The sequence below is a fragment of the Urocitellus parryii genome, chromosome 3 (assembly GCF_045843805.1).
Source record: "Urocitellus parryii isolate mUroPar1 chromosome 3, mUroPar1.hap1, whole genome shotgun sequence".
NCBI classification, from domain to species: domain Eukaryota; kingdom Metazoa; phylum Chordata; class Mammalia; order Rodentia; family Sciuridae; genus Urocitellus; species Urocitellus parryii.
In genome coordinates this window covers 3128191-3155216 of record NC_135533.1, presented here as the reverse complement: position 1 = coordinate 3155216, position 27026 = coordinate 3128191, and the positions used below count along the sequence as shown (strand labels likewise).

Below are 27026 nucleotides of genomic sequence, written 5' to 3'. Positions count from 1 at the left end.
CACTGCCAGGAGCTGATCAGAGCCAGTCGGGCATCTTTCTTGATCCAGCTGGTACTTCGCTCAGTTGCAGGCTTGGGTGGAGGGGTCCAGAGGACCCCAAAACTTGCACCCTCAAGAGGTGTGCTGTGAGCGGGGAGCAGGCCTGAAGCGCAGTGAACGGTGACGATGGCTGGGACGGGCTGCGCAGTCGGCAGCTCTGAGCTCGGCAGGCAGACAGAGCAGACGCCTTGCCCTCGGCTAGGACGGGGCACTGTGCCACTGGAGGCCAAGGAGCCCTCGTGGGTGGCGACGTGAGCCTCAGGGACACAGAGAGCCTGTGGGCTTTGCGGGGACCTAGACAGAGCTGCTGTCTGCAGGTGGCCCTGCTGTGCCTCCTGCCCTGCCTGCACCCCCTCACCAGGCGCTGGTTCTGCCCTTGGGGGCCCGCAGAGCCCAGAGGGAGCGGGGCAGGAGGTGAGATTTTAGCTGGAAGGAAAGGATGTCAGGAGACAAAGTCAAGGCCTCCAGGGGTGCGTAGGCAAGCAGGGGCCGCTCCACCCTCACCAGCCAGGTGCGTCCCACCCCTCCACGGGCTCCGTGCTAGGATCCATCCACCCCTCTACTCGCCCTTGCTCTTCCATGGTCCACCCGCGCAGTGGGTGTCAGGCGCCCTGGGCTGTGCCTGGCATTACCCTGGCCTTTGGAACATGTGTCTCCTGTTGCCATCTGGCTGTCCCCTATGCACCCCTCAAGGTCTTGGCCACGGGCACCTCTCACTGAAGCCCTTTGGGCTGGGCCACTTGCTTCTGTAGCACTGTGCTCCCAGAGCTAGTGTGGCTCTGCCGGGGCCCACATCAGGTGTTGACGTGACCATCCCTCCTCACACAGGGGACTTCTCTCCTGTTAGCTGCTGATGGGACATGAGGTCCAATGGGCTCCATCAGAAAAGGAGCAGCTGCAGGGAGATGGGGGAATGGGATGGCTTGTGAGAGTGGGGAGCCTTGGGAGTCAGCCTGGTGGGCCTCGTGATGTTTATCCTGCCCAAACTGGCCGTTCTGAGTAATGGGAACACAGACCCCACTCCGCACGAGCCAAAGTTGTGTGGCTGGACCCAGGGCCACCCTGCGGCCTCCTGGTGGCTCTAGGTTTTGCCGTTGTTTCTCTGCTCTTGTCCTGTGAGCTCCAGTGGTCGAGATTCGACGTGGCTGACGGTCTTTCTAGAACAGGGTCTATCTGGTTTTTGAACACGTGGCTGGTCCATTCTTTATTTTTGGAAAAGAATGTGAGTGTGGAACTGCCCTGTCCTCCTGTTCTCGGGGGGCAGCAGGGCATAGCCAAGTGCTGCAGCTGAGCCTGAAGGACACCTGACCTTCCACCTGGTCCTCAATGGTGAGAGGAGCCTGAGCTGGGTGGGGAGAGGACAGAGTGCAGGGGAAAGGCCCAGGGAGGAGGGACAGCCAGCCTCCAGCCCTCTGGCCTCCTCTTCCTGTCATGGGAAGCCTTCTGTAGTACACATGGCCGGCTGCTGGCCTGCCCCCATCAGCTCCTCCTCCTTCAAAACAGAAACCAGGGGTTCTCATCCCTCGTCCTTCCTCTGCCAGGAGGGGCCCCAGCAGGAGAACGTGGCCCACGTGGTCTCAGGGTGACTGCCTGCACCTCTCTTGCTGGTGCTGGTGCTGGGTTCTGGGTTCGGAATCAGCCAGGGCAGGGCAGGGCCGTGGAAGGAGAGGTCTGTGAGCTGAGTCTTGGGGAGCTCCCCTTCCTTCACGGAGGTTTCTGGAAGTGGCCTCCACCTGCCTGAACCTGCTGGAGGCGCATGAAGCGGCACGGAGCAGGTGCCTCTGATGGCCATCCTGCCATCCAGTGAGGAGTTAGCTCAGGACAAGGTCACGTGGTGGATAAACAGATGGAGGGGGCTGTTGGTCTCTGGATCTCTTACCCCGGGATCTGCTGTCCCTGTGGACTTTCAGAGCCAGCACAGCGCCTTGTTTAAAGCACATTTGAGGTGCGTGTGTGTGTGTGTGTGTGTGTGTGAACATGCACACGTTGACTTCAGGCAAACACAACCTTGAGGTGCACCTTCCTGACTGCCAGGTCCTCGATTTCTCCCTGGGTCTTGTCTGTCACACTCACAGGGGAAGGTATGGCCTTCTCCACGTTCACCTGGCTCCCATCACCCTGGAGAAGCCACTTGTCCCCCCTCACTGCTTCATGGGTTTAAAGTCCTTTATCGAGTGCAACCACACGCTATCCAGCTTTTTTTGAAAAAAAAAAAAAAAAAAAACAAGAGAAAATGTTTTGCAAAGCCAGTGATGTGGCCCCTTCAAAAGCTGCAAAGTAAACTGGAATGATAACTGGCACAGGGGGCAGTCAGCTGTGGCTCTGTGCTCCGTGTCCCCCTCACACGCCCGGGCCCAGCACGTGCACCTTATGGCCTGAGGGTGGAGCAGGCACCCCTCTCGGGTTGGAGACACTGCTTCGTCATGGGCCTGGTCACGCTTTCTCTTCCCCGTCCTCCCTGCCCTCCCAAGTGTGCGTCTGCACAGTCCACTGATGGTTCAGGGACACCTGTCAGGGAGCCCCGGTCAGCGGCTCACCGTGTTGTGCCACAAGACGGGGAACTGCCTACAGAGCGAGCCTGAGGACAGCCAGCGTCTGGTCTGCACGGCTTCCTCACGTCTCTTTATCTCCAGGGAAAATGACCTTCAGTAAATGACTGAGCCCTGCCCCTTGGTGCTGGGCACTGCCTGACCTGGGTAGCACCTGGTTGGTCTCATTGGCCCAGTGACAAGGATGGAAGGGGACAGATAGGACGAAGATGCACCAGTCCCCAGAATCCAGGAGGACGTTTCTGACCCCCGACCTGCGCCTGCCCGGGGCTGTCTCCTCCGTCATGAGGGTGACCCTCTGCATGACCCCACTCGGATTCTCTTTCTGTCCTTTCTGCCCTACCTTCTCTTCCCTAGTGACGGATGGCAAAGACGTGTGTGGACACGGGCAACACTGGCCACACGGAGAAGCAAGGCACCCCACTGCCAGTCTCTGCCTCCAGCATGTGTAGTGACCACTCAACCCCGGAGCCACACAGCGGTGGGGACACCACAGGAAGGTCTCCCGGGGGCCTGCTCTGGATTTGCGCACAGAGCTTTCTGAGTGAGAGCGGGTGGCAGGCAGGATGCGAGCACTGACCACGAGCACCCATCCCACGGCCCTGGGCACAGCCCCGCCGGAGAACGCGCCCCTCGTCCCGCGAGCGGATGCTCACCTCACAGCCTCCATTTGGTCCTTCTCCTCCAGGGCGCCCAGCCGCCTCCTCACTTCATGCAGGAGCTTGGTGCCTTGGAAGCCGCTGCCTCGGCCGTCACATTTGACCACCACCGCCCCATGGCTGCTCACCATCACCGTCTCCCAAGTCACCTCAAACTTCTCCGCCACACTCTGGCTCCCGGGAGTGCCGTCCCTGGAAGGACAGTCACAGCTCAGCGTGCTACAGGGTGGGCTGGCGTGTCTGCAGGTTCTTTCCTAAAGGACCCTGCCCTTGACCCACAGGCTGACCCCTTAGTCCCAGGTTCACTGCCAGCGTGGGCGAGCTGAACTGTTCACACACACGGGTGGAGGTGTGCATGGGTGTGCGTAGAGGTGTGTGTGGGGGTGTGTGTGGTTTATGTGCAGGTGGTGTGTGGGTGGTGGGGGTGTGTGTAGGTACATGTGCAGTGTGCATGCGTTTTGTGTGTGTGTGTTGTTGGCGAAACTGTGTTAAACCAGTCCAAACATCAAGGGATGTGAGTCCAGGTTGGCGTCTACACCACAGTTCAGGTTGGCGTCTGTATGTTAGACTCATCACAAAGCCTTTGTGTGACGTAGGGGCTGAGCCCAGGATGGCAGCTGGGCGAGGCCAGGAGGTCCCTGGAGCTCCATCAGGTGTTCACCAGGTGGGCAGTGTCCTACGCTCCCTACGGCCACCCAGCGCAGGCCCCTGCTGGGACTCACCCTTCTCAGCCTCCAGAGGCAAGGGAGCTCCACGGCTCCTCCCGCTCCCTGTCTGGGAAGGGCAGGTGGGAAATGGACAAGGGCAGTGTCAGACCCTGGTGCCCTTCTGTAGTGGCACCGTCTCCTCCACAGAAAATCCTGATTAAGCTTCTCCAGAATCTTGACCATAACTGACCTTAGGACTATCAGCCCAAGAGTCTCTACAAAAGAGTTCAATTAGTTAAACTTCTTATTTCCTGTCGCCCTACCTTACTTGGCCTGAAAGACAGCACCCCAGGTGCTGGACGCCCCTTTACTAGATTTTCACAAAAATTTATCCAGTAGAGTGGTTGGTAGAAGTGTGTTTACAAATGCAAAGTGTGATTTAAAAAAGACAGGTCCTTTAACGAGGCCTCTGGCCTTGAGCTGGGCTTCACAGAGACGGCTACATTTCTAAGATAAGCTAACAGCTGGCAGGGGGGGAAAGAAAGGGGAGAGAAGCTCCCCTCTTCTCAGGTGCCATCCTTGAAGGGTTAACTTTCCCAGAACAGTGAAAACAGAAAGCTGCTTTATGTGAACTCCCACAGACTGGGACCTTCTGAGCCCCTCCCCTCACAGGCTGGGTATAAACTTCTGAAACTGCCTGAACTCGGGGTTCAGGGGATTGATTGATTACAGCAAAAGCTGTGCCCTCTGAACCTGGCTGCAGCCCAATAAACCTGCTTCCAGTTCCTAGTTGGTGTCTTGCCTTATCTGTCCCCTGCCACAATCCCAGAGCTTCTGAGTGTGAGTGCAGGTGACCACCCACCTTGCTGTTAGCATAGGGGCCTGTTAACAGGCACACCCAGGATAGGAACCCAGCCTGCAAAGAGCCCCAGGCAGACCCAGCCACTTCTGAGGTGCCTACAGAGCATGTGAAAGGACCTTGGTGTCTAAAGCAAGGGTCTGCTGGCCAGCTGGAGGAAGACTACACTTTCAGGGCCATCTAGGGATGATGCTTGGCTCCTGGCAGTGAGACCTGAGCTGGTCCAGCTATCAGAATGCCAGTAGCAGGCAGGGTCCAAGGCTTAGGCCTCCCCCGACTGTGCTCAGGGACAGCCTAACCTGGAAGGTCCCCTCCTGCCCTCCATGAGCTATCTTCAGGAATTTCCCCTCCTGCCCTCCATGAGCTATCTTCAGGAAGGTCCCCTCCTGCCCTCCATGAGCTATCTTCAGGAAGGTCCCCTCCTGCCCTCCATGAGCTATCTTCAGGAAGGTCCCCTCCTGCCCTCCATGAGCTATCTTCAGGAAGGTCCCCTCCTGTCCTCCATGAGCTATCTTCAGGAAGGTCCCTCCTGTCCTCCATGAGCTATCTTCAGGAAGGTCCCTCCTGTCCTCCATGAGCTATCTTCAGGAAGGTCCCTCCTGTCCTCCATGAGCTATCTTCAGGAAGGTCCCTCCTGTCCTCCATGAGCTATCTTCAGGAAGGTCCCCTCCTGCCCTCCATGAGCTATCTTCAGGAAGGTCCCCTCCTGCCCTCCATGAACTATCTTCAGGAAGGTCCCCTCCTGCCCTCCATGAGCTATCTTCAGGAAGGTCCCTCCTGTCCTCCATGAGCTATCTTCAGGAAGGTCCCTCCTGTCCTCCATGAGCTATCTTCAGGAAGGTCCCCTCCTGCCCTCCATGAGCTATCTTCAGGAAGGTCCCCTCCTGCCCTCCATGAGCTATCTTCAGGAAGGTCCCCTCCTGTCCTCCATGAGCTATCTTCAGGAAGGTCCCTCCTGTCCTCCATGAGCTATCTTCAGGAAGGTCCCCTCCTGTCCTCCATGAGCTATCTTCAGGAAGGTCCCCTCCTGCCCTCCATGAGCTATCTTCAGGAAGGGCCCCTCCTGTCCTCCATGAGCTATCTTCAGGAAGGTCCCTCCTGCCCTCCATGAGCTATCTTCAGGAAGGTCCCTCCTGTCCTCCATGAGCTATCTTCAGGAAGGTCCCCTCCTGCCCTCCATGAGCTATCTTCAGGAAGGTCCCCTCCTGTCCTCCATGAGCTATCTTCAGGAAGGTCCCCTCCTGTCCTCCATGAGCTATCTTCAGGAAGGTCCCCTCCTGTCCTCCATGAGCTATCTTCAGGAAGGTCCCCTCCTGCCCTCCATGAGCTATCTTCAGGAAGGTCCCCTCCTGCCCTCCATGAGCTATCTTCAGGAAGGTCCCCTCCTGCCCTCCATGAGCTATCTTCAGGAAGGTCCCTTTCCGCCCTCCATGAGCTATCTTCAGGAAGGTCCCCTCCTGCCCTCCATGAGCTATCTTCAGGAAGGTCCCTCCTGCCCTCCATGAGCTATCTTCAGGAAGGTCCCCTCCTGCCCTCCATGAGCTATCTTCAGGAAGGTCCCCTCCTGCCCTCCATGAGCTATCTTCAGGAAGGTCCCCTCCTGCCCTCCATGAGCTATCTTCAGGAAGGTCCCTCCTGCCCTCCATGAGCTATCTTCAGGAAGGTCCCTCCTGCCCTCCATGAGCTATCTTTGCTGTTGCTCAACATGGTGCCAGCCCACCAGACAATCCCTGGTGTCTGACTAAGCACTTGCTGTCCTTGAGGCAGCCAGCCTTGGAGTAGCCTGGGGATGGGCCTCCATCCTCCTCCAAGCTCTGGGGGTCTCTGGGAGCTATGGAAGGAACCTGGTCTTTGCTGCTGTCTTAACTGGCTGGGTGCTGAGCTGGCACTCTAGTCTCCTCTGCTTGTCCTCTAGCTCAGTGTTCACCTCTCCTGGTGCCTTGGGCCCCAACACAAAAGGAAAGAGGCAGCTGTACTCACACCACCAGGAGCAAGGGGTAGTGGGTTGTGTCCGTGAAGGTCGCCGGCTTTAGGATCTGCATCGGCAAGTCTGTGGAGAAATGGAACACAGCGGTGGTCAGGGGGAGGGGGCAGCAGGGTGGATGGTGGGGCACCCCTTGGGTCTGTGTCTGCAGGGTTGTGGGGGCCTGTGGGCGCTCTGGGGAGGTGTGGGTGGAAACCTAGAGAGCAGCCCAGGCTTCCTCTCAGTGGCTCTGGCCTGCTGTGTGCCTGGAGGCTCCGTTTCTGGCTGGAGCTTAAGGTCCACCTCCCAGGAGTGTACATTGAAACCAGGAAGGACAGGTCCCTGCGGTACCTGCCAGCAGAAAAGCCCCACGGGAGTGTGAGGCCCAGCCAGGGCAGCCACTGCCACATCTGCCACATTTTGGGGATGGGTGTTTGGGGACAGGAAGACTGAGGGATGGGGCTGAGGTGGGGGAGAGGGACACAGCCCTTGGGTGCTTTGCCAGTCCCTGTCTTCAGGTTCATGCTGGGCAGGTCTGACTGCTGGAGCCAGAGGATGAGGACCCTGGGAAAAGAGCTGGTCCTGCAGCCACCGTGGTCATTGGGTTTGGTCCTCGGCAGTGTGTGGGGGGTGAGAACAGAGCCTCAAGCAAACTGGCCCACTGGTTTCCTCTGTCCACCTCTCCCCAACAAGCCTCCTGGTCCAAGTTAGAATTTGTTTGTTGACATTAACTACAACCCAGATTACCGAAGGCACAGCAATTAAGTTGGAATTAGTGGCTTTTCAATACAATTACTAACCAGACACACCGGGCTGGGCAGCCTGGCTCTGACACAGCTTCTCATTAGGGATCCCGGCTGAATGTTAATGGCTTGCAAATTGGATCAGTGATCCAGGGACCGGCAGAGAGGCAGGCACTGACTTTGTCATTCACCTGCCCCTAGAACGTGGTGCGGGCTGCTGTCTGCCACCCAGCACCTGCGGGCATACCTGGGGAAGGAGTTAGCTGGGCTCCTTCCGGGGAGTCCTTCCTGCAGCCTGCCTGGCTTCCCGAGGCCCCCAAAACAGAGGCCAGGAGGGACAGCACCGAGGACGTGCTTGCTCCTAAGGGGCGACGTCAGTCCCCGAACACCCAGCAGTGCCCCCTCCCTGCACGGGTGCCCACTTTCAGGTAAAGCTGTGCCGGGGCGCTGGCAGCAGGCGGGAGCTGGCATGGGCTCCTCAAGGCCGGCTCTGCACTTCCTGAGAGGAGGGTGATGCTGGTGCCCCAGGCATCAGGACTGGAAGCGTGGGGACAGCAGTGGAGGGGAGAGAGCTAGGCTGCGAGGCAGGGACACTGGGGCCGGGAGCCCACACGATACCCCACAGCACAGACACACTTCTTGGCCAAAGCTGGTAGTCCCAGCCTCTGCACACGGAGTTCCTGTGTTCAATTCTCTGTCCTTGAGGGCCTCTCTCGGGTCCTTCCTCAGAGCAGTCACAGAGGGGCATTTCGAGGGGTAACTCTGATTCTGCGGTGGCGGGGGACTTGCAGCACATCCCACTTACAGACTCCTTGGACTTTGGAAGGTGGGCGTAGCCTCCTGCAGGACGGTGGCCCACGTGCCTTCCGGCCACGTTTAGGTGGTCTCAGCAGACCTTGCACACACTGTGAGCTGTGACTGGGACAGAGGCCCCGGGTGCTTAGCTGAGGAGCTGGGGATGCACCGTGGGGTGGCTGGGCCAGGCAGGCCCCACCCTGCAGCACCCCCACCCTGCACTCCTTCCCACTGAAGTGGCACTCCAACTTCTCATACAACTGAACACCCCCTGCAGGGGCCGGTCTGATGTCCCAGAGTCGTCCATGACCATCAGGGTCCCTTCTCACACCTCCTCTGAACAGGCATGGCCTCTGCTTCCTGCTCCCCACGGTGAGCTGTGGCGGGCAGCGTGGTCCATCTGATTGCTTCCCTGGGTGGGCCTTGCTCCCTGCCCTGGGAGGCACAGTCTGCCAGCTATCTGGGTCTTCTCTAGGTCATGGAGCACAAGGGTATCTGCTCGCACCTCAGGGCCCCCCGAGCCAGGCCACAAGCTGCTGTCCTACCTTCTGAATGGGACAGGGTGGACCCAGAGCACCTGCTACGAGGCCAGGTGCCTGGGGCTCCTCCCTGCCCCTCAGCACAGCTGACCCCTCTGAGGAGCCCATCACCTGCTCTTCCTCTCCAGGCTTTGCTCTGACAGTGGCTGACCAAAGTCACCGTTCGCCCAAAGGGGAGGCCTAGGGACAACTCAGAGACGCTGGGAAAGTGGGAGCTGAGGGAAGGACTTGAAGGCCACCTGCAGGCTTGAGGTCTAAGTTGTGGAGCACAGTCAACAAGCCACAGGGTGCTGGCGTCGGAGGCCGGGAGGGAAGAGTCCGGGGAGGCAGGGAGGCTGGGAGTGGGCAGCTTGCACTGGGTTCTTCAAGGCTGGTGGGTTGATCTGGGAGCCAGCTGCGTGCAGCTGAGAGGACACTATGAGGACTTTGCCTCCCCTTGGGCTGCAGGCTCCTCCAGCCTCCGCTGGGGTCCCTGTGCCTCGTGCAGAGGAGTGCTCCTGATAATGTCCTCAGTGGGCAGGTGACAGGGGCTCCTCAGGCCTTGACTCGAGTGGCAAGAGTCAAGGAAGCTGAGGCCGGATGGTCGACCCCTGCTCCTCAGGCCCCTCCCACACCTGTCATCTGTATTCCTCCAGAGGCAGGGAAGCCCCTTGTCAACTCACTGTTGACCCCAGAGGCAAGAGACCAAAGTCACGAAGACCTCAGACAGCTGGAGGTGGGACTTCCAGAGAGGCTGTCTCCCGGGAGGCCTGCCAAGGCAGCATTTCACTTGAGTTTTCACCTCAACTGCTGGCTCCCAAGGAGAGGAGTCGTGTGCTCTGCCTGGTTTTGGGCTGGTCACCACCGTGAGCACCTTGGTGTGGACACGGTGAGCCGAGGGTGGGGTGGGTGGCGAGGCCTGCAGCCTCTGCACGGCTCCCCGGCTCCTGAGCTCAGCAGCAACTGCTACGGTGGGTGGTTCTACAGCAGCCCCCAGCTCTCCTTTTTAAAGGGGGAAAAGAGGAGCACTTACTATAATCATCAATCTCGATCTTCCTGTATTCGATTTTGGGCATCTGCCGGTCACTGATGGCCTTCTGGACATGCTCATTCGTCTCCAGGTCAAAGAGTTCTGCAAGAGAGAAGGCAACCCTGCCATGGGACAGGTGACCGCCACCGCACGCCTGCACACCTGGGTGCATGTGGGCCCTCTCCTTGTCCCCCTGCTCCCCAGCCAGTGCTGGGGTGACAGTTATTATTTCTATGGGATGGACCAAGAAAGAGAGACATTAAATAGCTTGCTCAAGTGCCATGGCAGGGAGTTCGGCCTGAAGTCAGGAGCTTAGGCAGATGCCAGGTCCCTCCACTGTGCAGGCTGCCTCCGCCCCTGGAATTCTGTGCTCAGAGCATTTGTTACTCATGCAGAGTTGGCCTGACTCATCTCAGGACTGTTAGCTTTTGGAAAACGGGCATTATGTATCTGTTAGGACAGATGGTTGAAACTCAGTAGCCCAAGTAGCCAGGGAAAGAAAGACAGTGGACACTGAAATGTGGTCTTCATTATATTTTCTCCCTGCAAAATCACTTCAGATTTCTTAAGTACACAGCTATCTGGGGGCTGGGGTTGTGGCTCAAGTGGCAGTGCACTCGCCTGGCAGGCGTGAGGCACTAGATTCTCAACACCACTTAAAAATAAAGACTAAAAAAAGCTATCTGGACTTTGAGACCCTAGATTGGACAACTGTACACATGGACAGTAACGCTCCATAGGCAATGCTTTGCCACGGGACACCAGACACTGAGAGGTCCTCCTGGTGTCCAGAAAGCCCAAGGTCCTCAGGGGCGCCTGGTGTTCAGACCGTCGAGTGGCAAGAGTCAAGGAAGCTGAGGCCGGATGGTCGACCCCTGCTCCATGCCTAACTCCAACAACACTAAGCAAAGCAAATGTTCACTAGGCTCACAGACGGCTTCCTGTGCTTGAGAGACTGACTACCCAATCAGTGCTGTGGCTCTCTGATGTGACCAGACCCAGGCAATTTGCAGACCAGTGCTTGGATCTTACCAGGTCATCTCAAAGGTCCAGGTCACTGGAGGTCCACTAGGACCTGGGGAGAACCTTTACCTCTTTATCACTCTGCCTGCCTACAGGAGTGGCTCAGACGGGCAGCAGGTGAGGGACATGGGGTGTACAAATGTGGGGCCCACGGAAAAATGTGAGCTCATGAAGATTAGTGCAATTAGCAAATTAGAAGGTGAGTCAGTTGCTTTCAGCCAGTTTTTGCAGCTGGGCACCTGCAGGGCCTGGGCTGGAGAGGTGTCCTGGTGGCCAGGCCTGCTCTGGGTCACTACATTGCAAAATGAGCAGGGCCAGAACCCTCTCCCAGTTCATGGAAGTACACTCTTCTTCCTCACTGATGCCTTTGGGCGGGATGTTCCTGGCATCACTCAGCAACCTCCCAGGCCGGTCAGAAGCAGAAGTTTCCTACTCAGTGTGTCATGTTTGCGGCATGAGTGAGGCCTGCCCAGGGCTACTGGGGACCTGCCAAGTGCCCGTCACTGGTCTCTGGGCCTGGGAGTTGTGGCTTCACGTGGGGCGCTCGATGCTCTCCCGGCTCACTGACGGCACAGCTGCATGTGAATAGCTCGCTCCTCTCTATTAAATCCCACCCTTCACAGAAGAGCAGCAAAGCCACAGACTATTAAATTTAGTTAAATATTAGATTTCTCATTTAATGATTGCCCACACAACTGGTTTTATCAGCAGAGAGCTGACTGTGTCACAGGGGAGCTGAGTTAAGCCATTTTATTTGTTCCCATAATTGCATTCAAAGAGGGCAGGAGCCCTGCAGAGAAATGAGAAAAGATTGGCATATTCCCTGAAGGACTCTTCCTTTGACTCCGGGCAGTGGGGACCTCCAGTCTGGAGCATACAAATGGCCACTCCTTAATTAAATGTGAGCCCCTCTAATATTTGGTGGAATTAGCTATTATCAGATCTGGACACAGTGAGCCCGCAGAGACAGATGCCTGCTCACGAGGGCTGCCCCCCAACCCCACGCGGCCCTGGCCTGCTCCGAGACACTTCCAAATGGCCCTGGGCTCTGCGCTCAATTCTGGAAAAGAGGTGACCAGATCCCCAGGAAACCAACAGACACCTGGACAACAGTGTGCCACTGGGGGTGGTGCAGCGGTTGTCACACTGACCCACCTGCAGGTTCCTCAAGTCCCCGAGAGCTGCCCATAAGCAGCAAGGCCTGCAGCCCCCTCTGGTGTGCCCTGGAGTGGGGAAAGAGGCCCTGCAGGTACTTCTGAGGGGTGTGGACCCCCTCGAGGGCTTGCTTGATCCCTACCTGTGATTGGCCAAATGCCAGGTGGCCCACCAAAGATGCTGAGCGGAGGTCACGCAGGCCTGATGGTCCCTCTCCCTGCTGGAAGCCTGTGTGTGTGCACCCAGGGGTCAGCAGGACTTTTGCAGACACACAGAGGGGTCCCTGGGTTGGTTCCCTGGCCTCCGCAGCCATGTGTCTGTCAGCAAATGTGCTGAGAAGGAACGGGGCCTCCAGGACCACCTCTTCCCATGTCCCTTCATCCTGGCCTCACGTGCCTCAGGTGGACAGGCAGGCCTCTGAGCCACTCACCTGTCCCTGTGCCTTTTGTGGGCAGGTGAGCTGCATACCAAGGACTTGGACCACTGAGGCTGGCAGAGAAGCCCTGGTGATGGGCAGGCACCCTCTGGCAACACAGTCGGTTTTAATAAAAGTGCCGGGGCATCTAACTGGGCCAAATGCCCGTAGATCACCAAGAATCAGCCTTCAGGGTGACGGCCTGCCTGTTCCTGCACGTGGCCAGGAGAGGGCTCGAGGAGAGGAGCACAGCCATACAGGGCTCCCCGTCGCCTGCTCACAGCCTCTCACCTGTTCTGTTTCCGATGAAACAGGAAGCAACTGGCAAAGAAGCCAGAGAATAGGAACTTGTTGTTTCTGCTTATTCTAGAAATCAGGAAAATCTCCCGACTGTGCATGAACCAGCAGGGGACAAAGAAGAGCCACACATGAAAGCGACCATTGCCTTTCATACCTAACAACCACCAAGGTGCAGCGTGTTCCGTGGTTTTGATGTGAACCACCGGTGATTGAAATAATGGGTCTCGTGGTCATGGAAAATTAAAAAACGTTTAAAAGACCTTCAAGCCTATGTGACATCAGGACAGAATTCTGGGGACCAGCAGTGGGAAGGAAGTGTCAGCATGAGGAGTCAAAGGAGGGATGTACAATGTTTGACTAGTAAAGAAGAGCTTCAGGAAACGCCTGACGGCAGGAATTTCACTGTGAGGACACTGACATGCCACACGATCATGCAAGGGTTTTGTTTTGAAGTGAAAATGTCTTGGGGCTGGGGCAGCAGCTCAGGGGTAGAGTGCCTGCCTCGCAACTGGTTGGATCCTCGGCACCACATAAAAATAAATAAATAAAGATATTGTGTCCATCTACATAGAAAAAAATGAAAATGTCTCGGCTAGATGCTGAAAATGAAGCTCTTCAATGAAGAAGAACTTCGGGGGACAACACAGAGTTGTGTGAGGGGACTCAGGGCATGGTGTGAGGGCACTCATGGGCAAGGTGTTCTGTGGACTGTTGACTCGGTCCACCTCTGCATGGGGTGAGTCTTGGCAAGGGTCCTCGCCTGAATGCCACTTTGCAGTAAGGCTTTCTTTGGCCACCTCACCGCTTCTTCAAGCATGTGAACACTCTAGTTCTCAGAGGCACCTGGACACCAGGCTTCCATCCGGCACCGGGGCTGCATTTAGAGCCACAGGCTTGGAGTCGGTTCCTTGCTCTGCATTTGGAAACCCTGTGAGCGTCTGCCCTGTCCTCAGGAACAGCACCTGTGGCTGGTGAGGCGGGCCACTCCACCCTGCTGGCCCACAAGCTGGAAAGCCCTTGGCCCCTCTCTTGGGGACAGGCCTGGCATCAGGAGGCATCCAACTGGCCTGCTGCTGCGATACCAGGAAGGCCTGTCCATTCCTCTCTGCTCAGACCAGGAAGGGCCATGTTTTGATGGCAGAGACCATAGGAAGACTCCAAGACACTTTGCATGGTCAGCAGAGGTCACCCTCTCCCTGGAGAGCAGGGACAAGGTGGCTCTTAAGTCTCCTTTCCCCTCTTTCTCTGTGGGTCATGCCCTCATCTCTCCCCTGGGCAGTGGCCTGGCAGCCCTTCCTCGTGGCAGTGCCCAGTCCTCCTACCCACCCACACATGGTGCCCAGACCTGACTGTCACTCCGGGTCCTACAGGCAGCAGCCAGGCTGCTTAGCAACACTCGTGGGCCCTTCATGATTGCATGCTGGGTGCATGTCCCGTCATCTTGAGAGAGGCGGTGGCATGAGCGGCGTCCTGACAGCCTGGTGGGCGTCCCTCAGGAAGCACGCAGGAGGCCGGGAGGTTGAGGGAGAGTGGCACGGGGCACGGTCTTCCACGCCACAGGGCTCGGTGGCCAGGCGGCCTGGAGTTTAGGCACCGTGGGTCTTGTCGTGGACCATCCTGACATCACCCCAGGCCCTGCACCTTTCTCACGGAAGCTGTGGAACCGACCTAGGAATCCCTCTGTGTGTCTGCCAGAGTCCTGCACCGTGAGCCACCAGGATCCAGCTGTCACACGCACGTGTTAGACGTGCTTGTGAGGACTTTCTACCCCACGCCCAGGTTGTTTGCATACTCAGGCACCCACTGAACGTGCTTTGCCCAGCCATAATTACATCCTTAAGGAAACAGCCTTTAAATAATTCAGAGTCACAGCTGTGAACACCACAGGCTCTGTTTGTAGATAAGATTTTCCAAAGGGGAAAAAGTCAAATATTCCCAGGGAGGTTCAGGGTCAGGGTGGGAGAGGGAGAAAGGACAGGCATTCTGCAACAGTGATTCCCCTCCATAGCAGGCCTGGGGCGAGAGCCACCTGCCCCAAGGGTGCGCACAGCCCAGCCTTCCAGGGCCTCCCTGGTGTCAGCACGTGGGTCCTGATGGTGTCTGTCCTCTTTGCTGTCCCTGTGGTGGCTTCTTCTGCAGTCCAGGAGCTTGCTCGTTGTCACACTGTCCAGTTGCAGCCACCTGGACCCTGCTCTCTGTAGCTCAGCCCCTCAGGGTGGTCAGAGGTGCCTTCCCGACCCAGGACAGAGCCCTGCTGCTCTGCATGTCCTGATCCCAATGGGTGAGGGCACATGCCACGCGGCCCCAGCACCCTCACCAGGGCTGGGCTGAACTGGGAACGGTTTTGGAGCAGTGGAGGACACTGTGCCTGTGCTACCTGGTGACGATGACGGGAAGCCAGGGCTCCTGGGGCTTGAGGTCTGGGCAGCTGAGCAGATGGTGGCTCTTGGTTGAGCATTCCTCCCTGAAATGTGTGGCCGTGGTGAGATGTCCTGGTGTGGCACCCAAGGCTGAACACCAAATCCATTCGGTTTCACGGTGGCCTGGTGCAGGCGTCCGGCAGGTAACCTTCGAGGGTATTTGCGTTAGATGTCGTGTGCTCTGACTGAGACCCCGCACCAAAGTCAGCACGGAATTCTCCGTGTGCGTCTTCCTGTTGGTGCTCAAAACCTTCATGTCTCTGGAGCATTGGCGATTTGGGATTTGGGGATTAGGGAGGCTCCTCCTGCAACTGGAAGGACGGGCTCTGCTGGAGCCATGCCGCCTGTGTTGGAAAGGACCCCACAGCTTGCTCACCGTGGGCCCTTGGACCCTCACCCGCGTTCCATGGTGAGGACGAATGTGCTGAGTGGCCCAGCTGAAGACAGCCCCAGGCCAGCACGCGTGCTTGCAGACACTGGTGGCAGCTTGTGCCACCCTCCCTGGGACCTCCCTGTCTCGGCCCTCCACGGGGAGCATTCACTGGATATTCACGGGGACAGAGAGTGCAGACAATGGTGCAGGTGCCGCGGATTCTTTGAGCAGAGCCGTGGGGGTGAGCGGGTGGCTGCCCACTGTCCGCCTCCCTGTTGCTCCTGGAGTCCTGCAGTGGCTTTGCAGTCATGAGGAGTCCGACTGACCTGACCTCCTGAGGCCCGCCTGAGGTGGATGCCAACCCCCCTGTGGGCCCTCACCCGCCACAGAGGCTGTGACAAGGCCCTGCTGCAGCCCAGCCACCCCACAGATAAGAGGCTGCTGCTGAGAGCAGGGCCCAGCACATCAGCCTCCTGCCTTCTCACTGGGACCAGTTTGACGGACAAAATGAAAACAGGGCATTTGTCCACCAGGCGTCACAGCTGGCCAGGATGGGAGTCACCCCACCCAGACGGTACCTGGGGCCGGAACTCGGAGTGCTGGGTTTGGCGCTTCACGGGGGCTGCAGCCCTCGGTTCTCACTTCCAGGTGGTCCCAGGTCTGCTCCTGCAGGTGGGGATCCTGAGGTGAGGCAGAAGGAAGTGGGGGGCAAACCTGGGGCTCCAGGGTTAGTGTCCTGCTCCAGTGACCACCTACAGGTTCCGCCACCCCCCAGGGCGGCACTGGGACCGGCCCCTGCTCCTGCAGGGGAGGGGAACTGAGGAAGCTCAACACCGAAATAGTCTTCTCCAAGTCCAGCCCCTGGAGCACCTGCAAGTGGCCTCTTGCTGTCTCTTCCTTCCTTGGCTCCTGTCCTCTCTTCAACTCTCTCTCCTTCCTCGTTGAGCAGTTGGAGTTCCGCAAGGAACAGGTCCCCACTGTCTGGCGGCTCAGACCTCCATTGCTCAGCTTGTCCCGCCGTGGCTTGTCACAGGGGCAAGGAGGGCCGTGGGGATGAGACGCTTTGCAATGCGCCACTTTGTCTGAGGCTTTTCTGCCTGGAGCAGACCCTACACTCCACAGTGTAGGAACCACGTCTTGGCCTTGGAAGTCCCGCTTCCTGCTCCACCCTCGGGCCCTCGAGCTTCAGTTGGAGAGCCCTCCCTGAGTGTGAGTCCCTCTCCGTGGGCCCCACTGGGGCTTCCTGTCTGCTCCTCTGGTCCTTTTGGAGAAAGCCTGCCTGGCCTGCAGGAGAGAAGGACCCGGAGAGGCCCTCTGACCACAGGGAGCCAGACAAATGGGGAGACTGGGTACACCCCCCAGGCAGGCCAGGGCCCCTCTGGTCTCTGTCCTTACTCTCCTCCCCACCCCTGGGCGCACAGCTTCTCCTGTGTCCAGGGCACCCGTGTGATGGGGTTCTGGCAGAAGTGATGCAGTCCACCTCTGCACTTCCACACAAAGGGCAGGAGGCAGGCTGGCACCCAGGCTCCTCCAGGAGAGCCCAGCAGCGTGGGAACTGGCCATGGCGGGCGTGGGGTAGAAGCCCTGTGTTGTCATGAGTCGTGGGTTGAATTGTGTCCCCCCAACGACGTTGGAGTCCTAGCTCCTGGAGCCTGTGACTGTGCCCTGACTTGCCAACAGGGCCTTGCAGACCGTCAGGTTAAGATGAGGTCACCAGGGTGGGTCTGATCCAGTGTGACGGCTCTCACAGTAAGGAAAGCTGGGCAGAGACACAGGACGGATGTGAAGGGGAAGGTGCAAACTGAGGACAGACAAGGACCAGCCAAGGAGCACCAAAGACTGCCAGAAAGTCACCAGAGGGGAGAGGGCCTGGGACAGTCCCCCCCGGGCTCAGTAGGGACCAGCCCTGCTGCCCAGGATGGCAGACTCCAGCGGCCAGGATTGGAGGCAATGAACATCTGTGGTTTATGATGCCCAGTGTGTGACACTCTGTGACAGCCCCCTGGGGACCTTGCACTCTAGGCTGCTGGGATGGCAGCAGTGATTCCTGTGGCTGCTATCACTTAGCAAAAGATCCTGAGATGGAAGGGACCCAGGTAAGAGATGCTGCCCAGCATTCTCTGCAGACAGGCCTGGCCCCTACCAAGCTGTGGGCAATAGGACGAGACGGGAAGCCCTGGGGCACTGCAGGAGGTCAGCCTACCGGGACGATGGCAGCACAGAAGCTCCCACCTGTCCCGACCCTGGCCCCCATCCAGACTGGAGCCTTTGGATGAGCCCTGCCAGCCACACATGCACCGGCGACCGCCCAGGCCCACAGCCTCTGAGCATCACTCAGGAGGTAAGCCTATTAGCCTCCAGTGGCGTGAGCCACAGCTGTTCTGGGTCTCCTGGTGACACTGCCAAGTGCAATGCTCAGTGCCAGAGAGGTGTTTGCATCTTATGAGAAGCCTTCTTGCAGCCGCACTGTGCCATCCTGCAGGAGGAAGGGGAGGGTGGGGCTCAGCTACTGCACAAGGTGGGAAGAGCGGGTGCTGGGGTGTCTTCCTGGCCCTAAACCGCAGAGTCTGACGCCATGGAGACTGAGCCCCTGTTCTCCTCCTGAGGGAGGTGCTGCCACCAGGGCAGCCACACCTGATCACTCTGGGCTGATCCTTAGGAGCCTGAATTTGCCCCGGCACGGAGGAGGCCAAGGGCAGCAGGAAGGCACCGCAGAGCTGGCAACAGGCTTCAGGAGACAAGTGCAGGGTGGCCGTGGGCCTGGGCCTGCCCCCCACTTGTGCTCAGAGGGCTCTGCACACTGCAGTGTGGCATCCTTGCCGCCAGGGCTTTGCTCATCAGGGCTTTGCTGAGACAGAGCCCAGCTGTGCCACTGTTTGGAGGGAATTCTTCTTTCTCTTCTGTCTGTGAAGCTGAGAGGAACCAAGGCTGGTGTGTCCCACCAACCTTGTCTGTGCGCACAGTGCTTCTTACTTCTCATCCCACCAGGTCCTTTCTCTGCCTCCGAGAGTCACAGTCGTAAAAGTGACAGCTCAACTGCCTACAGTCACTGCTCCGTGAAGATGTCTCTCTGTTTATGGAGTGCCACTGTGGAACTCCGCTGAGAGCCAGGCTCTCCTCTGAGGGTACTGGTTGGATCGACTGGTTCATGCAGCCCGGCAGCCCAACAAGTAAAAAGGAGCCATTGTTTGGTTTCCCGGTTAATAAAATGTACAAGGATTTCAAGAGCATTCCTATACTGCCCTCGCTGGGCAGCTGGCCAGTTTTTACGTGAACCCCCTTCCAGAGCACCGCACCCCACCCTGCACATCTGACTTTACTTATATAAATGAAATAGATAAAAGCTTCTCCGGGAGGGCAGCACCTATCCCAGGCACAGGTCGGCTTCACTGTCATCCACACCTGGCCTTGGACACTAGGCTGGCTTGACCCCAGGGCCACTCCTCACAGACTCTCCCTGGGCTTCAGGACTCCTGAAGGAGTCATCACGGCTGGCTGGAAAGTGCCTCAAAAGTCACAATACCGCCTCAAAAAGTAGGGGCTATGGCAACCCTTGACCTGTGTAGATTAACAGGAGGACCCCCACCCCTGAAAGAGGCAGGTAAAAGCATCTCAGTGAGCGGCCCTGGTAGGAGGAGCCATGCCATAGGTTCCCAAGCCTAGAGAGCGTGGGTGTCTTGCACCAGGCTACAGGTTGTAGAAGGGACATTTAAAGTGGACATGATTAATGGGCCACAGGGGGTTACAAATCAGTTCATAGGGTCCTGTGTCCTCCCTGGTCCCAGGGTAGCATCCCGCAAAGCTAGGAAAGTGCAAGGTAGGTATGTTGGGGTACCCACCCACCCTGCTCAAATCTCACCAGACCATCAGTTGTTAAGAAAGGAAAAGACCTCACAGAATGTCAGGAAATGACTCACGGACCCTTAACAGATATTTAAAATGCACGGCACACATGTTCTTACCGAGACAAGATGCACAGTGGGCGCTATGGACGACGATTGGAGTTTTAAAGTGAAAATCACAGCTAGATCTACAAGAGCACTGTCACAGGGGCGTGTCTGGTGGAGCCACAGAAGACAGGTTTTGGGGTGCAGCTGTAGCCCCACTCTGCAGCCAGCCTCCGGGAGGGCTCCCCTGGCTCTGCCTTGCACCACCAGCGGGAGAAGGTGGGCTGGGTGGGGAAGCCCAGAAAATCCCCCTGGAGTCCTTCCGGGGACATCGACCCCTTAGAGGTGTGTCCCAGATCCCCAAACCTCCCAGGCCCCCCGAGCGTCCTCCAGAAGGCTAGAGGAAAGGCCTGGAAGCAGGTGCACCTTCACCCCAAGCCCACGCCCTCTGGGCTGAGAAAGGCCTTGCAGCACCTTCTCCCACTTGCTCCCTTCCACCCTGATGCCCCTTTTGACTTTCTGCCTCATCTAAATGGCCTCATAACCTACCAATTGATTTCCAGGATTATCATCATGGACGCTTGGATTTCTCAAGGTTCTTTACTGACTTGGCAGGTTGTCACCCTCTCTGAGATGGCTTTCTAAGTGCTGTCTCTTTACCCACATCTCTTTTACTCACTTTTGGATGTTTTAACCAGAGACTGGCTATGGGCCTGACTTTCTGCTGGGTACTGTCTGTGGGCTCCGTGGGAAGGACCGAGGTGGGGACAAAGGCAGGGCCTTCTTGGGGTCAGGAAAAGTGGGGTCAAGAGCAGGACAGGGCCAGTTTCCTCTACTGCCGGGAGCTCCTCACAGACCCTGGAAGCTCCATGAATTGGCAGAGACACCCTGCCTGGTGGCACTCCTGACGCTCCTCTGAGTCCTCTCCACGGACCTGGACCTTGGCCTCTGCCCTGCCAGTAGCTGGCACCGCCCAGTTTTAGCAAGTGCCCTGCCGAGTCAGTTCAGCCTGAGCCTCATGCCCCTGAGGTCCAATCACCCTTTGCCACCTGAGGTCTAAGTCCTTGGCCCATCCTCAGCAAGAGCCCCACAAGGACAGGCTGGCCTCCAGGCACCCACAAGCCTGGTCCAGGGCAGGGCCTCGGGGGAGGATAGTCAGAAGTCCCTGGAGGCTGGCTGTTCCAATCCACGCAGCCTTGGCCTCCCTCCTGACTCTCTCAGACCTCCAGGCCCAGACCTCCTAGGGCACTGAGGCGCCCACGGCTGGGCCGGGCCAACTCCACCTTCATCATATTGGATCAGCAAGGTCTGTTCTGAACTCCGGGACCTGGCTGGGCTGTCTCTGGTGAGGACCCTGGGGGCTGGACTCTCCGACTTTCTGGCTTCCTTTCTGCAGAATCTCAAGGAGACGTTAAGACACAGGCACTTACTTTTCCTGTCTGTAGCGTTGTGCACGGTCACAGTGGGCACTCCAGGACCTGCATGGGGAAGGGCGAGGAGCCAGAGAGAGACAGAACAGAAATCATTAGTTCAGCTGAGCACGGGGAGCAAGCAGACGTTCCCTACTATGTGCAGACTGTGGAGTCTGGGGAGCCCAGCTCCGCGCGACAGTGGCCGCAGAAGGCCCATGTGGCTCTACTGAAGGTTTTCAATTTATGGTGGTGCAGAGCCACAAGCATGCGGCAGGAGTTACGCTTTGAATCTGGATCTCTTCCAGTGCTGCAGTGTGCCTCCTGGTCCTCCCTCGCGATGCTGGGAGGTGGCACGGAGCCAGAGCCCCCTCATCGCCCCTGTGGTCACGAGGGGCGATGACGGAGAGTCTGCAGAGTATGGAGGTGCTGGGCTAGGATGGGTGCTAGGTGAGGGGTAGTCGATGAATTCTGCACTTTTAAGATTTTTAAGTTAGGATTAGTTCACAGGGACGTGATCTCATTGTGCATCCAGGCGCATCTGTGTGAATGTTTAGATTGTTGTAATGACATTTCATGCAGCATCTTGTCGGGTTTTTGTTCGTGTGACCTCATTCATGCTATCCAGGCCCAGAGCGCTGTGGTGGCTTCCTGGAGACCCTTCTGAAGAAGGTGTCTTTCTCTGCTGGACCCCGGAGGCAGCTGCTCCAGGCCCTGGGCCCCTCGAGCACTGTGCACGGAGGTGCTGGGTGCAGGCTGCAGGGACAGTGTCACGCCTCGATGGCCCCTTGATCCCTTTCGTTTGCAGCTTCCCAGCTCCAGGTCTGTCGCACTCTTGGGGGAAAGGCCAGTTCAGGACATGGTGGCCCCTGGGCACCTTCCTCTGCAGGTGATTTCTGTATTCTCTTCAGCAAGGGAGAGTCCAGAGAAAAAGAGGCAGGTCTGAAGTTTTGTCACACACAGACGGCTGGCCAGGTGCCCTTTCTGACCCTCTCTGCCACTCTCCTCCGCCCTTTCCTCCCCTTGCAGGGCCAGCTATGCCCGCTGGTCCCCATGGGGCTGACTGTCCTGTGGCCTGACGTGCCCCGTCCCCCACACTGGCACAGCCTGTCAGTCTCTGATCTAGAGCCCTCTCTGACACCCCGACCAGAGCGGCAGCCAGGACGTGGCCAGCCCCGGCCCTGGCTCACTCCCCTTCCCTTCCTGGAGCTTGATGCCACACGCTGTCACAGGGTAGCCTAGAAGTCTGACTGTAGCACTGCCGTTCACCGCCCTTCCCCCTGACCGTGCCAGGACCCGGGCTCCACCGCTGTCAGGGACTCGTCCTGTTCACTGCTGTGACTTTCAGCCTCCTGGAAGGTGGCTGGATGATGCTGAGCGGGCCACACAGAGCACACGGGAGGCAGGGAAGGCTGCCCCCTGGTTGGGGAGGGAGGGGGGCTGAGTGCAGGATGACACTGAGCTGTGTGGGCCCCATGGCCAGGCGGCTGCCTGTGTGTGGCTTCAGGCTGGGGCTCTGGGTGCTTGGAGCTCCCGGGGGCTCAGCAGAACTGCAGAACACGTGATTTTGGGTAGAGAATCGGCTGGAGTTCTGGGAGCCCCCCAACACTTCTAAGGCCACACGCCGGAGCTAAGAGCCATGGGTCCGCTGTGGCCTCTGTGACTTAGAGGCCTCCTGCAGAGGCTAAGAGTGGACCTCTTAGTCCAGACCCGGAGAGGACGCTATGGAGGAGCAAAGCGTCCTTCACATCGACAGGCAAGGTGGGGTAGGTCAGGCTGGGGCACACTGAGGGGCAGGTCCCAGCTGCTGAGAGACGTGGACTGTGGCCATACCGGCTCTGGACATCATAGCAGATGCCTGACTGCCCAGGAACCGGACACAGACCCCATTCAGTGCACTTCAGAGTCCAGGGGGTCAGGGGCCTTTCCCTACACTGGGCCCCTCCCCATTCACCCAGCAGCAGGGTGGCCCGATAAAATGCAGGGTGCCTGACTACACATGGCTCTCTGGTAAACAACACATATTTTCTTTGTATTAATATGTCCTTGCAGCATTTAGGACATATTTCTAAAAATATTTGTTGTTTATCTAAAATCCCAAAGTAACTGGGCATCCTGGTTTTTTTTTTTTTTTTTGGCTAATTCCAGCCCCACTAGGAGGGACGATGGCTGAGCTTCTGAGACGGCGATTACTGAAGGGGGTCAAGTACTAACAGTAGGTTTAAATTATTGAGGCAAACTAAGTTCTCCAACAGGAGGATCCCTTTCCCCACGGGGAGCCGACAATGGACGAGCAGACCAGTTGTGGAGGAATAAAGAGCCTACATCTCTTTCCTCTGCACATTTCAGGGTGAGTAAATTTGCAAACAGAACATATCCTGTACTCTTATTAATAATGTAAACAGCTATTATTTATTTAGTGCCTCCCATGTCAAAGCACATTGCTAGATGTTTCATACGAATGATTTCTAGCCCAATCTTCACAACAGTTCTGCAAAGTAGATGTTTCTAACCTGATTTACAGACAGGTTTATGGCTTCAAGTCTTTTGTCTCATCCACACAGCAAGGAAGTTTCCGGGCCTGGGTAAGTCCCTGCTCACTTTCTAATTCACAAACTTAATACATTTCCCCAAAGTTCAAATACTGAAAAAAGGGATAAATGACAGGGGGAAGGCCCACCTCATGGCTCTTCCAGAAGCAGCCTTAGTGTTTCTGGAATGTTCTGAAATGTTTATCTGCATACAGGTGGTCATAGTTACACATAAGCAGATATTTTAACACACAGAAAAAAAATAACATAAAAGTGTTTCATGCCCATCCATAAACTTTACCAAACATCAACGTTGACCTGTACTTGCCCTAGTTATTTATTTATTTTTAAATAAAACGTCAGGGATAGATTTGCGATCACCTGTGCATCTTTCTCTGACCTCGGTAGAGCTGCAGGGAAAGCACAGGGGAGCACCGCCTGGCACGGGGCTGGGCAGCCATGCTGGACATGAACATGGAAGCCCAGGAGACAGAAATGGAGAGTGGGATTGCCTCCCGCAGCGGCTCCCACAGCGGGAGCCTGGGAGTCACCGACAGGGAGGGGCACACAGAGGGTCATGTGCAGAATGGGTGAGAACTCAGACAACCCCACTTTAGGAAGACGACCTGTTAGAAAAGGGCGAAGGATCTGAATGGACATTTCTTGAAAGGAGAGCTACAATGGCCCAGAGACACATGGAAACCTGCTCGACGCCATGCATCATGGACCTCGTGCACCTCAAAACCACACTTGGCTTCACTCACACCTGGTAGAATGGCTTTTATCCCAAGACGAGGGAGAGGTGTTGGAGAGAACGAGGAAGAGGGGGGCCTTGCACACGCTGGTGGGAACGTCAGTGGGGACAGCTGTGAGGGAAGAGTAACAAAGGCTCCCCACAAATTTAAAATAGAGCCACCATCTGATCCAGCCCTCTCATTACTGGGTACAGAGTCAAACAAAATGAACCAGTTTTAAAGAGACAGCTGCACCCCTCGTTCATTACCCACCACAGCCAAGACAGGGAAGCAGCCGTGTCCACCAGTGGACGGATGGATTCACACCATGTGGTGGACACACAGTGGGACACCATTCAGCCTTCAAAAGAAGGAAAGTCTGTTCCTTGTGAGACCATGGACGAAACTGGAGGATGTGATGTCATGTGAGGTGAGTCAGGTGCAGAAAGCCCCACGTGGCATCATTTCACTTACAGAACATAAGACCCCAGAACTGAGAGATGGGGAGCAGGACGGTGGTTACCAGGGCCTGTGGGGAACGGGGAGTGTTGGGGAGCCACTGGTCAGAGGGTGAAAATCTCAGCTAGGAGGGAAGAGTTGAAGAGACCTGTTGTGCCACACGGCCACCCGGTATTCTTGAAAATGTAAAGGAAAAGTAAGCCACCTGTAGCATAATACGTGTCTCAAGGCGACATACTTCGTTCCTTCTTGGTGTGGAGGCTGACAGCTGCAGGAAGACGAGGCCCAGTGTGCAGGAGTGGGTGGGACAGAGACTTTGGAGCAGAGCTGAGCACTCCTGAGAGATCTGAAGGCTCCCTGTGCTGGGGCCTCACAGGTCCGCAGCGGGAACGGACTCGGGGGACCTGCCGGCGCAGGGAGAGGCGCATTCATGTGACAGCCAGTGCAAGAGGTAAACAAAAGGTCCCTGGGCTACTGATTAGCAGGATGGCTGATGAAGGCCCAGCGACCCCCATGCGGAGGGCCACAGAGCGTGCGGGGTGGATGAGAGGCCATTTACCGCTGACAAGGACACATGGGAAACAAGGCCAGTGAAGTCCCCAGGGGAAGAGGAGTGGGCCCTGTGATGGCCGCCATGTGAACACGTTTATGAAGGTGCAGACATCAAGGAGGTGCACAGCACTAGGCTGTGTGACAACGCAGAGCTGTGCTAGTGGCAGAGGGAGGGGTGGGGGTGGAGAAGTACGGCAGCTCTCACAACCTCTGGTCGTGACCTCCGCCAGCGCACATCACCTGGCCCAGAAGATGGCAGTGGAGCGTGCCGAGTCCCCATCTCCTAAGGAGATTGTGATCCCATGGCAGTGGGGGTGACGCCTTCCAGGCAGGGGGTGAACACGGGGGACCCACGGCCTCCCACCAAAGGCAGAGCAGTGCACGTTGAAGCAGATATCTTCCACCTGCCCTTGTGCAAATAGTGCACAGAGGTGCCGGTCATCGTTTTTGAAGACATTTTTTTTTACCTAAGGGGCAGATATTTTTGAACACTGTCAAGCCCCTGAGTGGGGCAGGGTGTCTTCCCACACGTGCTGGGCATTTGCGTCTCTTGAGGGTCCCAGCCCCAGTCCCATTTCAATCACACTGTGGCTCGTTCTTACCAGTTTGGGGTCTTGGGTCCTTACCGTGCTGCTGCAGATAATTCTCCTGCTTCCTTTTAAGGTCCAACAGCACAAATCAGAGCATTTATTATGCTGAATTGCAACTTTAAAAAGTGTGAGCACTTCCACTCCACAGACAGGAGGGTACACAGGCGGCGGGCGGGGTCGGTCTCCCCCACTGCCTACCCCCTATCCCAGGCTGAGTGCTGGGCACCAATGTGTGTGTTACAGATTAACGGCTAATGAGTGAGTGACCTTCTAGTCACATACGTGGTATGACATGCCGAGGTAACAAATTTAAATTAGGCTCAGGGAAGCTCTCTTGAGACCATTCTGTGTCCTGTTTTTAATAATTCAGGTTGCTGCTTCTCTGTCAACACTTAGGGTGCCCCTTGACATTTCCACTAGCGTCTCTCCGTTTACAGAACTTCAGCGGTGTTCTGTGTTCTCAGAGCCACATCACAGCCTAGCCACCCTCCGTGTGGTTTTAATACAGCACGCTTCTCTAGACTGGGTGCAAGACACACAAACACCACACTCCAGGAAAAAGCCAGCCCTCTGTCCCTCTGTGTCTATTGATTATAATCAAGTCCCTTCCAGACCGCCCAGGTTCCTGCCCTGCTCAGAGGTCCTGACAGGTGCCCAGGTCTGTGACGCAGCTGCCCCGTTCTCTCCAGAAGGTGCCACCACCTCCCCCCGGCTCAGCAGTGTAGACCCACTGCTCAGTCCCTGTGAGTCACAACACCTCCCACTGGCTTCGAGATTTCTACCGTGGTTAGGCTTCTGCAAATTGGCAGGCGATTTAGGAAAATACCTCAAAGTGGATTTTCTCCTAAGGAATAAAGAAGTGTAGGAAAATTCTAAGTTCAAATCAGATACTTGAGATCTGTGAGACTTTGTGCAGACCTTTGCTGGAGCTTGGCTGAGATTTCTCTAAGAAACAAAGGAACACACAGAACGCATGGAAAGTGTGCTCAGGATTTGTGGGGACTTTTACATAAAAGGGGGGGGGACTTTAAATCCCTTTCAAAGACCCAGGGATGCCGTCACCAATGAGGCTGTGGGGTCTTACCCTGAAGTTTTAAGTCGGCCTTCACTTCTGTTCCATTAAGGCCATGATCTTCTGATCATCTGGCCCCAAACTGACTGTTCTTTAGTTAGGGTTCGTACAGAAGAAAGCTTTTCCAGTGCCCTGCGCCTGCCACTCCAGTGCTACACACAGTTACTGTGGGGAAACCTGGACACTGTTGCTTTTAGCCTCACCGGTGGCCGGAGCCTTAGAGGACCCTGCTTAGCTGCTGTTCTTCCAACAACTCATATTCTTAGTTTCTTTTTGTTGGCAAATAATTAAATTCAGCAACCAC

The 27026-nt window shown here is 56.8% G+C and overlaps 1 protein-coding gene across 1 annotated transcript in view; it reads right to left on the bottom strand.

The window, feature by feature from the left end:
* Dpp6 (dipeptidyl peptidase like 6) overlaps positions 1-27026 on the bottom strand; it is a 600350-nt gene that overhangs the window by 10100 nt on the left and 563224 nt on the right. The window contains exons 17-20 of the mRNA XM_026406182.2: positions 20806-20853; positions 9806-9904; positions 6734-6803; positions 3245-3439 (exon numbers count right to left, since the gene is read on the bottom strand). Coding sequence (XP_026261967.1) covers positions 3245-3439; positions 6734-6803; positions 9806-9904; positions 20806-20853 — 412 coding nt within the window. The remainder of the gene's footprint in view (positions 1-3244; positions 3440-6733; positions 6804-9805; positions 9905-20805; positions 20854-27026) is intronic.